A 13196-nucleotide genomic window follows, 5' to 3' on the forward strand; every position below is an offset into this window, starting at 1 on the left:
ACCAAACATATTTCAGTGTACTGTTTAGCTGAAAAAATGAACACGTCTGGCACCGGCCAGTGGGCGGTGCTTGGTTTTGTCTCGACTGTTTTCAACATGGCGGCCGGGTCGCAGACTTTCTCATTTTACAGCTAAACAGTACACTAAAACATTTGAGGTGAGAAATAGCCAATGCAGTAACAGAATCTTGATTCATATTTCAACAATGCGGCCTGGTTTGACAATTAGATCGCTGTTCACGAGCAGCGATTGACATCGCTGCCTCCCCATCTTTCCCTCCCCAGGCCGATAGTGGGCTGATACTGAGCCAGTCGTGGGAAGCCAACCAAGCAGAGAAGATGTTGCGGTGGGTATCTCCTGCATAATCCTCCCCCGGTCTCCAGAGCAGCTAATATCCCCTCGCCGAACCAGCCTCCTCTCTGCTAGTTACGGCACTTATGTAATCCCGCTTATGGTGCTCAACAGCGGGGCGTGGGCTGTTTGTTCCTCGGCTCTGATTGGTTGTTTTACTTTGGGAGCTGTGGAATCTTGAAAATGCCATTAGGAGGACCAACCTGGAGGAGGCAGAGGAACATGTTTTTTTTTCCCAGTATCCGTCTCATGTACTACTGTCAGAATATAGTGACTGTTTCAGCAAATATGACAAAAACTTATTTCTATAAAAAGTTTTCAACTATAGCTTTAATTCAGCTGTGTCAAAGTCTAGGCTCGGGGGCCAAATTAGGCACCTCGCAGATTTTGATCCGGGCTACATATCAATTTAGGTTCACCTTACATTATGGCCCAAGTTTTTTGTGGCTTTTTTAATGGTTTTTTTGCTTTTTCTGAAATTTTTGCCACTTTTGCTGATGCTTTAGGTGCTATTTTTCAACGTTTTTGCCACTTTTTCCGACGTTTTATTCCGATGTTTTTTCTTTTTAGATTTTCGAACGTTACCATTTCACGAACTGCCATGACACTGGGCTGCTCTGGGGGACACAACAACGGGGAAATTAAATGCCACACGCCGGCGACAACAACGGGACGGACCGCCACACGCGTGACGCAATCCTTTTTTACTGACTTTGTTGGGTCTTTATATCAACCAAACTGTAAGTGAGAAGGGTATATGAGACAGGCAATAATACAGTAAAAGATGCTTAACTTTTTTGATGAAATAAAAGCATGTGAATAAACTAAGTCTGGCCCTTTATGTGATTCTTATTTTCCAGTTTGGCCCTTAGTGAAATTGATGTTTTGGGCCCTTTGGGGGTGGCACAACAAGCTATAAACTCAACACTGACATATTATCTCCTTATAGAGTTGATATGGCAGATGTGTTTGAGCTTGTTTGCGCCACCTATTGTCCAACATTTAGTTCTGTTTTGTTCTCCACTTGGGATGCACTGGATCCATTTGTTCTTACCTGATTTTAACATCTTACATTAGGGTTTATGCTGGTACAGTACCAGAGTACCGATCCAATACCAGTGGTCTCTTTTCCCAAATTTTGTATCTTTATACCTCACTGTGTAAACCTTACTGGGCTTGTTTGTAATGTATTATGTAAATGAAGATGAGGGGTGGCCTGCTTTGACCAGGCCTGTAACAATTATTACATCATTGTCTAACCACAATTTTGTTACATAATCACAGTTTCTTTGTTTAACAGCAATTAAAACAGAGCATTTTTTTTAATAAGATGGGTCACACTTTTGTTTGCATCCATCAAACATGTTTACAATACCTGTATGCACGCTGTAGCGTCACAGAACAGTACTATGACTAGGATTCCTACCAGAGGACGCCCTACCCGCAGTTGCAAGTCAAGTCGGCTATCAAACGTTAAAAATCCACCAAAGCACTTTAGTAATGTAATGTTAGTCTGTCTTTTATGTTTAATCTACCAACCACCATTCATTATGCTAGTGTAGTTCCCCGGCTCTTATTTTTATAATCTGTAGCAGGGTCTCCCCCAGTGAAGTGCAAGCCTTGTGACCCACCGGGCCTAAGTTGCCCCCTACCAGGCCTAAGCTACTGGGAATTATTTTTTAATGTATTTATAAGACATTTTTTAAACTACAGCTACAGTGGGGCAGCTCAGGTGGTATTTTCAAATGTCCAGTTATCTTTTAGCACTGACTTAATGTAGGGGCCCTATGGAATCTGTTTTATAGCTTTTTTAAATTCTCTACATTAATCTGCTATCAGTCTGTGACCAGCCCCAGCCGCGCCCTAGTCGAAAAAAAGACCCATGCCACCACCAACAACTTTTCTGCAACTTTTCAACATTTGCTACGACCCCATTGGGTATGACTGTTGATGGAAATTGTTGATTTTGTTTAGTTACACGTAAGTTAATATTGGTCGGACTGTTGAGCTAAAGCTATGCTAGCGGCAGCTGTCATTTGTTGCCCTAGCAACTGCAAACATCTGGGCTGTAGCTTTCTCAAGCCAGAGAAATCGAACACGCTCTGTTTTTTGTTAATGATTAGTGCTTTGTTTTTTATTGATGAGGATAAATGTTCCTTTGTTGATTTTATGTTCACTTCAGCAGAAAATGCAGTGTTTTTATGATAATAAAGAGGCGTGGTTTACTTCATAGGCTGTGTTATCACATTATCTGGGTCACATTACAGCAATATAACCAAAATATGTATCCTGGGATTCATTCAAAACTTTAATTTGTTTGAAAAAGTAATAAATAAATATATATTTTTAAATTTGACTGAAAAAGACAATTATATCGGTAGTCACAATTATTTCTGAGACGATTAACTGGATAGCAAAATTTGGAATTGTTACAGCTCTAGCTTTGACTGAATGCGTGATGTAGCTTTATTCTATAACTAAATTGGCAAATACCTTTTAAATTAGGATCGGTTCCATCATGGCAAATACCTGATTGGCTTACCCTAATGTGGTGTGTAATGCATCCCTTAGGGCTCTATTTTAATGTTAAAGTACAGTGTTTTTGCTAATTATCTAACTCATTCAGGGCTCGACAGTAATAGTTGATTGAGTCAATTGGCAACCGTTTCGTGGTCTCTGGTTGCCAACCACCTGTTCAATATCTGTGGATTTTTTTTTTTTTTTTATTTATTTCAAAAGAAGTAAATATTTTATTTGGTTGTCTCTGTAAATTTTAAACACTACGTTTGTGTGCAACACAACATTTCAACACACATGCGCGTCTGCTGTGAAAACATACAAGCGACGCAATTTTCTGTGCACGTTAACGGCACATGTTAAAATCCGCTGCTAATATGGCATCGGTGCCCGGTATCTCCCGGACAGAATAGCAACAACGAGGATTTCGGTGCCTCTTTGCGGTGCCACTTAAATGTTTGCGCTGCTCTCTGATGCTCCAAAACCCAAGTTAGAGGCAACAGAAACATCACTGCATGTCACGCTAGTAAACACTAAAAGCACGTTACACAGCAGGTAACGTTAGCCTACCGTTAGCTACAGTAGTAACTGGATTAAACACTGTTAAAATGATGACAGCTAAATGGTGTAAAAGTGTGACTGTATTTCACTGGAGAGGATTCCAACAGCGGGACGTACAACAGTCTGCCGCTAAAGCTATGAGCTAAAAGACACAAACTAGCACTGCTGCACTGGTGGTCACTGCTGTTGTCGTAAAAACAACACAGACGGGACATGATATTACGAATCCCACTATGTCCACGCTAAGACCCGCACTTCAATAGCATTTATTGGCCAGGCGTCCATGCTTACGGAAGGTAACGTAACCCCATTTGTACAGGTCCTATCCCCTAACCAAATCAGCTATCCTAACCTTAACCACTCGAGGTCAGTGCCTAACCCCAACCAATCAAGCTGCTTCGTAGGGCGGGTCTTGGCGTGGCCATAGTGGGATTCGGAACAAAATGTTGCGTTTACTTAAAACTGGTAAAACTCGTGGTGCATTCACAGTTATTGTAAAATAGCCTTTTCTCATCTGTTTTTTTTTCTTTTAACAGCAATTTACTGGTGAAAGAAGTAATTATTGTTACAAGTTATTGTTATTACATTTTTAATAATCATTTAATTTTCCCCCTTTTTTGTGCTGATTCAAATTGATCCGATCCGTGACTCAATACATCCGTGAGTTTTGTGATCCGTTGCACCCCTATTTGAGAGGAATGGGAAATTATATTGCAAGCCATTATCTCATTGTTTCATTATCACAATGTGTGGTATAGTTACATAAGAAATTGCTCCAAAAATAGGAAGTTTAAAACATGGCAACCGTGTTGTCAATTTCGGCAACCAAAAGCTGATGCCTGGTTGCCAAGCCGGCAACCACTTCAAAAAGTTAGCGTTTAGCCCTGTCATTTGTATCACTTTCCAAAAACATCTATCAATTTAGCTGTTTAAGCTAATTGAAGGTTACATTTCTTTTCATTCAAACCTGCAATAAACATTATGTGAATATTTTGGTAAATATTTGTCAGTAAGGCAAACTGAGCACCTTTGGTTTTTCATACAATAACTTAACAACTTACGACAATGTCCCTAAAAAGCACTCATTTCGAATCAATCAGCACACTCGGCTGAAAACTGAACAAAAGCAAACCGGGAGCGTGTATTTCAATGACATTGTTTACAATCCTAAAACAATTTTCCATGTCATAGCTTCTCAATAAGGAAACATTGATTATAACAACTTAAAAAGAAAAGCTGCTCAAGGATAAGCAGCCTGTACATAATGTAAAAGAGACTCGTAATAGAAGAAATGGGCCAAAAATAAATATACTGCTATCGTTTTACGAATGTGTATATAAAGGCAAAACAGCTTACAGTTTTGGCTTTAATAAGCAAAAACGAAAGAGGACTATGATCATGGCATTGCTGTCTGTGTCTCAACCCTGATAAATTGGAGTAATGAATGTCTGCAGGTGTTGCCTTTTTAGTAATTAATAGTCTTATAATTGGACAAATTAATGAGCTGGCAGATGAAATATGAGAGCAGACATGTGAGGGAAACAGTTGTCTCTCAGGAAAAGACCGACCTGAACTTGCGCAGTGAAGAAAAACTTAACTAAACCACTGGCTCCCTCCCTCAATCTACTTCTATTCAACTTGCTGTTGTTCTCCATCGCCTGAGTCACTGCAGTCGCCAACAATAACAGCTGATAGATTGATTTGTCATTGCCGAGATAAATAGAATCAGTGTAATCCCATCACGTTGTCTGATGCGATAAAACGTCTAATCCACATCTTGTCTCTTCCGTTTCACAGGTTCTTGTGAATCTCGGGGTCGACTGATGCAGCCATGGGCCGATCGCTGGATCTTTGAGAGCAACCTTCCTCCCCCTCGTCCTCCACCACATCCTTTTCCTCTACCCCCTGCTCCTCTTATTCCTTTGCCCTACACAGCTGGAGGTAGAGTCCTCCGAAGCCAGAAACCAGCCATCAACCTACGATTCCTTCTCCTTGCCTCCATCTGCAAACCATGACAAGCATTGTTTCTCGGATTCCTGGCCAATCGAGGTGGCCTCTCCCAGTGCTACTCTTGTATTTTGCCCCTCTGCTGCTGATGGAGGGTTGCCATGCAGCCCCCTCGGGCCCAGAGTCGGACTCCTGCTCCACCTTAGTCCAAAGCCGCTTCTTTGGCTTTTTCCTGTCATCATCAGTGTTCCCCGCCATTCCTTGTTCCTGGACCTTGCAGAACCCCGACCCGCGGCGCTACACCATCTTCATCAAGGTGACCAAACCTACCGAGGACTGCGTGCCATCACAGCTCCGCACCTTCCAGTATGACTCCTTCCTGGAGACCACACGCACCTACCTGGGCATGGAGAGCTTTGACGAGGTGGTGAGGCTGTGTGATACCTCTGCCCCAGTGGCCTTCCTGGAGGCCGGAAAGCAGTTCCTCCAAATGAGGAAGGGACCTCCTCGGGCGGGGATGGCCATCACAGATGGCGACGGGGATTTCAAAACCGAGTTCCTGGTGGTGGGGAAGCGCAACCCCAGCATGGCGGCCTGTCAGATGCTGTGCCAGTGGCTGGAGGACTGTCTGGCCTCCAGCACGTCTAACAGGCCCTGCGGCATCATGCAGACTCCTTGTTTGTGCTGGGAGCCGCTGCCGCCGCAGCTCAGCGGGGGGGAGAGCTGTTATCACAATGGAGTTTACCTGGAAAACTGTTTACCCAGCGTGAAAGAGAGTAGAAGAAATGCAGAGATAAATGGTGAGTAGGAAAGCTTCTAAAAAGTTGATGTGTAACATATTATTTTCAAAGGGGATTACACCACAGTTCATATATCAACGGCACAGTTTCTAAAAGCATGCAAGTGCTAAGATCAACGATTATCTCTGCTTCTCTGTAAAACAATAGGGAAAGACAAGCCTTGCATTCAAAGAGACTCAGGGAAACATTGATTTATTTGTGTCGTCTCTGACCTCGGGAGGTCACCCTTGGAGTTTAGCATGCTCTCAGCAAAATGGCAGAGAAATGGTATCTACAGTGGCAGTCGAGCCAGTGAAAATGGGTGTGATTTGTGGAAAGTGAGGATAATTCTATGACATTGGCTCCCAAGCAAGTAGAGTGCTTTGGCTGAAGTGGAGGAGAGAAAGAGGGGACAGAAAGAGGCAAATGAAGGGTTTAGGGTTTCAGCTGATGGAAGTGAGCTCTGTGACCTTGCGAGGTCCCATCCCTCTGTAGTCCGGGGAGGGACACTTGATCGGCCTCCGGGAAAAAGAGGAGAATCGAGTGCTGATATTGGATAGCTCTTGGAATGCTCAGAACAGGAGGGGGTGATGATGTAAAGAGAGACAAAAGAGGAAGATAGAAGGAGAGGGGCAGAAATGCGACAGAGGAAGGGCCTGTGGCTTGAGGTCTAATTGTCTGCTGCTTGATCCCCCCCCCCTTTCCTCGGCAGACAGGATGTGGCCTGACATCTCTATCCTGGCTTCGTCAGGACTATGGCCAGAGGGATGGAACATTTCTCGGCTCCCTTTTCTCCCCCTAACCTTTCCACCATCTAACTCTCTCTCCCTTCCCTGCTTCTCTCTGTCGCTTCCCCTAATCAGCCTATGGTCTTATTCTCTGTCCTCCTCCTCTTCCTCCTCCTCCTCCTCTGAGCCACCATCTCTGCCTCCCCATCTTTCCCTCCCCAGGCCGATAGTGGGCTGATACTGAGCCAGTCATGGGAAGCCAACCAAGCAGAGAAGATGTTGCGGTGGGTATCTCCTGCATAATCCTCCCCCGGTCTCCAGAGCAGCTAATATCCCCTCGCCGAACCAGCCTCCTCTCTGCTAGTTACGGCACTTATGTAATCCCGCTTATGGTGCTCAACAGCGGGGTGTGGGCTGTTTGTGCCTTAAGGTGTGAAAAAAGAAATATACCATCCACTGTTGGCTCGCGTAGAGACACTGTAGAAAGAGATGGATGCATTATAGCTTTTCTTCGCCCTCTGTGTGCTTCAACCCACACGGGTGAAGCATCTCTTAGATGATAATCCGAGGTTCAGAGTGAACGAGTGGCGATGGAACTCTGTGATGAGCTCAAATGGAAGAGGCAAGCAGTCACTGAATATTTGGCTGGATGGGCGGCTGGATGGATTGAATTGGTGAATGAAGATAAAAAGAGGATTGGGAGACGTAATGGGTTCTGTGCGGAAATAGGCCGGGGAGCCGGGCAGTTATGGCCCGCTGTGCAGCGAAGAAAGGGATAAAGGGGTGATAGTTGTGAGTGATGAATGCAGGAAGGACAATAGATACAGAGACGAGGGAGACAGAGTAGGGGAGGTAGAGGGAAGAGGCTGACAAGCTGAGAGGGGGAGTTGTCTCAGGTGGCACCGGGCTTGATGAGGATAGATAGTTGTTGCCTGGGTCAGGCAATACGCAGCTGGACCTGTTTGGTCTCAGCACCTTCAGCAACGGAGGAGTTCATAGATCACAGTCTGTCTCCCAGCCTCCTTCACTCCCTCTCTGCGGAGGGACTGAGGGTCCCGCCCAGTAGCAGATGGAGGGGTGAAAGCTTCTGTCAGGACTCTAGCTCTGCTCATGGCCAGCTGATGGGGGCTAAAAATGGAGTTCGACTAAAGAAATGTCTCCACAAAAAAACCATGCAAAAGCACCACTTTATATCTTGTGTTTACCAGAGATGTGCTCAGAAGTTTCTTGGAAATAAGTCATTCGGCATGAAAAAGTATTTAAAAAAAAATGACTAATTGACTAAAGATATTTTAGTCGACTAAGACAAAACGACCGATTAGTCGACTAATCGTGACCAAACTGCAAGCTGAACAGGTATAAATTCAAGATGTGTGTGTGTGTAATTTGTTTTTGGGGTGGGGCATTGGTAATATTTGTGGTACTCACCATTATGGATGTAGGATGTGCAATATCTGGTAGGGCACAGGTGCAACATTTTTAATTTGATACAGCATTGTGCATTTGGGCATTGTGCAATACATAAGTTATTGATCACAGCATGGTTCAATGGGAAATGCAATCTATAGATCTATAAAAATATAATTTAATGCAATACGAGGGGGAGGATGTGCAGTGGGTTCTCTTGCTTCTGTGAGTGTGGGGGAAGATAGGATGGTCTTGTGTGAGGTTTATCGAATGTTGAATGCATTTGGATGAGATAATGTATGCTTATGTTTTATGCATGTTTACTGTATGTTTATTGTGTGTTTATGTGCGATGCGTCGCCATCTTTGTTCTCTAGACCAGTGTTTTTCAACCTTTTTTGAGCCACGGCACATTTTTTACATAAAAAAAATGCCGTGGCACACCACCAACCAAAAATGTTACAAAATGACACGTTGTAGCCTAATAAGATCAGAATCTGCATTTTTCCTTTTTAAAAATGTATCCATCACTGTTACAGGCTTACATCGATGATCTCGGCCCTACTGCTTACATGGTGGCAAAGGTGGCAGTAATTCTATTGTCTTAAATCAACAAGGTCATTATTGCGCTATACTGCCACCTACTGACACCGAATAGTATTTAATTTCTCTGGCAGTCATCACATTGCAGGCACAGATGCGCAAAAATGGGAAATTATTTGCAGTAACTCGGATGAGGTACGGTAAAATCGGATAATTTCCCACGGCACACAGGGCGATCTCTCACGGCACACTAGTGTGCTGCGGCACAGTGGTTGAAAATCACTGCTCTAGACTGCCCCAGGATGAATTTCTCCTATAGGAGACAATGTTCTTATCTTAATCGACTAAGAGGGGGAAGCTCTAGATCTTTGCCTTGTGCTCAACCTCTCTTCATATGGATCTGTTTACCCAAATCACTAATGGAACCAAACTAATGGAAATACAACTAAGAAAAGAGAGCGCTAGGCAATTTTCTTTGTCCAAGCAACTGAGAGGACAGAGAAAAGTTTGATTCTTTTAAATGGCAACATTATATTAAAATAACTACAGTATGTGCAGAATTTGAAAGCTTTTCTCTGGTACCCCGAGCTAGCTTGATAATCAGAGATAATTGCCACTTCAGCCTATCAGCCTAACATCATGTTGATTTTAGCCAATTTCTCGGGCCAGTCTCCCTAGTCACACGTCCATTTTAGACGATCCGCACATCACAATTGACCTCCAGTGCCAATGTTCAGTGCCACTGCAGGAAGTAGTGTGCCCTTTATGTAGTGAGGTGGATGGTTAAGAGTGTTGAAGTCAGGGTGGTGGATGGACGTGTAGTTAGTACGTCGGACTAACCAAGTGCTTTTGTTGTGTAGTCTTAAGCATACCTTACGATCATTCCCTAACCTTAACCAAACCGTACTGGTCATGCACAGATATTTGTTACAGGAAGAACTGGTAGTAGATTGTTTTGGAACAGCCGATTTAATGGCCCGTTTTTTGGCAGTTTGCAGATTATCTGTATCAGCGTTTTATTTGCCTGATAACTGATAAAATGAATGAATTAAAAAGTGGTCTACCTTGGCTCGGCTACAGCTCTGTGTCTGTTTCACTCACCACTGAGTCTGACTTAATGTTCCGCCCACAACACTATCTGACTCTCTTTTACCGTGTATCATGCTGAAAGTTTATCATTTATTAAATAATTGCTTAAAGCTTTAGTGCGTAACCATTAGATATTAATGAACGTCTGTTACATTCAATTAGGGGTGTCACAATTCTCCAAATCCTCGGTTCGATTATATTTTCGATTCTAAGGTCATGGTTCGATTCGATTCTCGATTTTTACATTTATTTTTTTTTTATAGCTCAGGTTGCTATGCCATTTTTAGACTAGACTTTTATGCAATATAATATCTGACCTTTGTTCGCAATGTACCACACTACATTGTCAAATTTAACATTTATTAAGAACATATTGTAACAATAACATATCTTCAGTCAATTGGAAACTTGACAATTTATCAATAAAGTTAATAAGAGAAAAAGAAAAAAAAATGCTTTGCAGCGGCAGCACAGCAGCTGAGCAGTCAGAGAGCAGAGAGGGCGACTCGGCAGTCCCCTAACTTGTTGCTCTCTCTAATATAACCAATATAAGCCGCTCTGTTTAGGCTACAGAACGTGCATGCAGGCTGAAATTCAACCGTGCGGTTTTGTCAGGATTAAGCTATTAGCAGAAGGAAACTCTGCTAGCTGCTAGGCTAATGTGCAATGGTAAACACACAGAATATGCCACACGCACATAGCAGAGCTTGCAAACTGTGGCTTTTTTGTCGACAACGCGAACGTTGTCAACGTAACTCACTGGAAATCCAAAATACTTCCACACTGGCGACTTCAGTGAAAGAGGAGGGGGTTCACGTTCTGTTGATAGGTCTGCTACATCTGCAGTTGCCATGCTATCTTCTGACTGGCTGTAGCTAAGTTACAGGAGGTTGACTGACTCGCAGCATTTCAACACCTGTGTTTTTTTTTTGCGCTTGACAAGCCGACCGGACGTGACATGGGGGGCGTGGCAGCATCGACGATTCCATTTTTTAATTCGAAATTTGAGATTGTGACTTAATTTCGGTCACCGGTGACACCCTTACATTCAAGCCATTGCCAAATTAGTTGAAAGAAAGCTAATTAAGACTATCAGCTCCACACAGCTCTCTCTGTATTTCTCAGTATGACTATGTTCAGAAGATGGTATCGTATCGAAACTCGAGTGAAGATAATTACTTCTTCTGAAGAGTCCATTAGGGCTGCAACTAACGATTATTTTCATAGTCGATTAATCTGTCGATTATTTTCTCGATTAATCGATTAGTTGTTTGATCTATTAAAATGTCAAAACATGGTGAAAAATGTGGATCAGTGTTTCCCAAAGCCCAAGATGACGTCCTCAAATGTCTTGTTTTGTCCAAAACTCAAAGATATCCAGTTTACTGTCACAGAGGAGAGAAGAAACTAGAAGATATTCACATTTAACAAGCTGGAATCAGAGAAATCTTATTTTTTTAATAAAAAAATGACTCAAACGATTAATCGATTATCAAAATAGTTGGCGATTAATTTAATAGTTGACAACTAATCGATTAATCGATTCATCGTTGCACCTCTAGAGTCCATCTTGTATTTTTAATCCTCCGTGTCCTCCTTGGCTACTAGCAACTGCGTGGAGGAGGGGTGGGGGTGGTGCGAGATCACGGAAGGCTTGTATCATGTGGACGAGGAGACAGTTTTGTTGTCATTACTTAGAATTCCTCATGGGGGAGACAGAAACTACGCACTAGCTTTAAAGCAAAGTTTGTGTTGGAGTTTGTACCATTCCAAAATCTTAATTTTTTCTTTAAGATTATTTTTGGGGCATTTTAGGCCTTTATTCATATAGGACAGCTGAAGACATGAAAGGGGAGAGAGAGGGGGGGAATGACATGCAGCAAAGGGCCGCAGTCGAACCTGCGGTCGCTGCATCGAGGAGTAAACCTCTACATATGGACGCCTGCTCCACCAGGTGAGCTATCCAGGCGCCCCAAAATCTTAGTTTTGACCTAAAGGTTTTCCTTTTCACTGTAAATGCAGATCGGTTCTAAATTTCGGTTATCGTTTCGTTAACTACTACAGTTTGGGTATCGGCCTTGAAAAACCAGTATTGGTCGATCCCTAATTAATATATTGATCTATAGAATGATGAGGTCAATGTTACCCTTCTATTATTAAAACCAAATCAGATGTTGCCCAGTGAGCGTGGTCGACCTCTGGTATGACAGATGTGATACAGCTTAATGATCTGTTTTACTGAGTCAATAGGACGGCCAACAGGAAGTGCTTAACCTATATTGATTCTAATATGACCTTTTGATCATATATGGTAGATACTTCAAGTGTTTTGTAACTGTTTTCTGTCAATATCAATTTTAGAATTTTGGGGGACATAAAAGCAAATATCCTAGAAAAATAGAAATATAAAGAATCCTGCCTTAATAAGGTAATTACATCTGAGCAGAAGTCAGTGTTTTCTACGTGCATGGCTCACTTTGTGACCACAGTTCCTGTGCCGTGTGAGAAATCTTTAACCTTTAAAGCTGAGATGAGTGGTAATTTCAGGGCTATTTTTGGACTGTTCTGACATTCAAAGGGTTTAAAGTGTTGGGACACATTTTGGTTATATAGGTACTTTCAGTCCAGAGATATTGTCCTTGGAAATCCATTTTGGTAGACCTTCTATGCACGATGGGTGTGATTTGTATCATGAAATGTGGTGTGGGATGAAGCAGGAAAGGATCCATTTGTTAGCCCTCAGTGGACAGCAGAGGAGGCAGTGAGTGATTAAAGGATGGATGAGAGAGATGTGAGGAGATGAGAAAGCACACGACTCATTCTGAACAAAAGAGACACTTTTGGGATAGCTTTGAGAAAGCCCCAGTAAAGGACCAACAAAGTGAACTTAAAGTGGAGGACAGATACAACTTAACCACAATGCCATGGGATCATCTGCATTGTGACCTTGGTTGCACGTCATACACTCTCACTCTTAGTCGTCATTTTAAAGTGTGAAATACTTAAGCTCGGAAAATAACCAAACAAGGACACAGTGTCACAGACTGAAAGCGCTCTGCACTGAGACACAGAGAGACATTTTAGCAGTGCTGCACAACAAAAACAAGGTCCAGGTTTGAAACGTCTGTGGAATGTGCATGTTCTTTACGCGTTTCTAGACTTACCTTGCACGGCAGCTGCATTCTCGCAATATCACGAGATCACACAAGAATTCATCTTGTCTGGCTTCAAGTTAGTCTTGCATTGTCAGACCTTCCTCCACAGCACTGCGGAGG

At 42.8% G+C, this 13196-nt stretch overlaps 1 protein-coding gene across 10 annotated transcripts in view; it reads left to right on the plus strand.

Moving 5' to 3' along the window:
• adgrb1a (adhesion G protein-coupled receptor B1a) overlaps positions 1-13196 on the plus strand; it is a 209386-nt gene that overhangs the window by 50299 nt on the left and 145891 nt on the right. For all 10 annotated transcript variants that reach the window (XM_031322628.2, XM_031322630.2, XM_031322622.2 and 7 more), the window contains exon 2: positions 5227-6176. In XM_031322628.2, coding sequence (XP_031178488.1) covers positions 5441-6176 — 736 coding nt within the window. In that variant the 5' untranslated portion in view covers positions 5227-5440. The remainder of the gene's footprint in view (positions 1-5226; positions 6177-13196) is intronic.

This window comes from Sander lucioperca, chromosome 10 (assembly GCF_008315115.2).
Source record: "Sander lucioperca isolate FBNREF2018 chromosome 10, SLUC_FBN_1.2, whole genome shotgun sequence".
In the NCBI taxonomy this organism is placed as follows: domain Eukaryota; kingdom Metazoa; phylum Chordata; class Actinopteri; order Perciformes; family Percidae; genus Sander; species Sander lucioperca.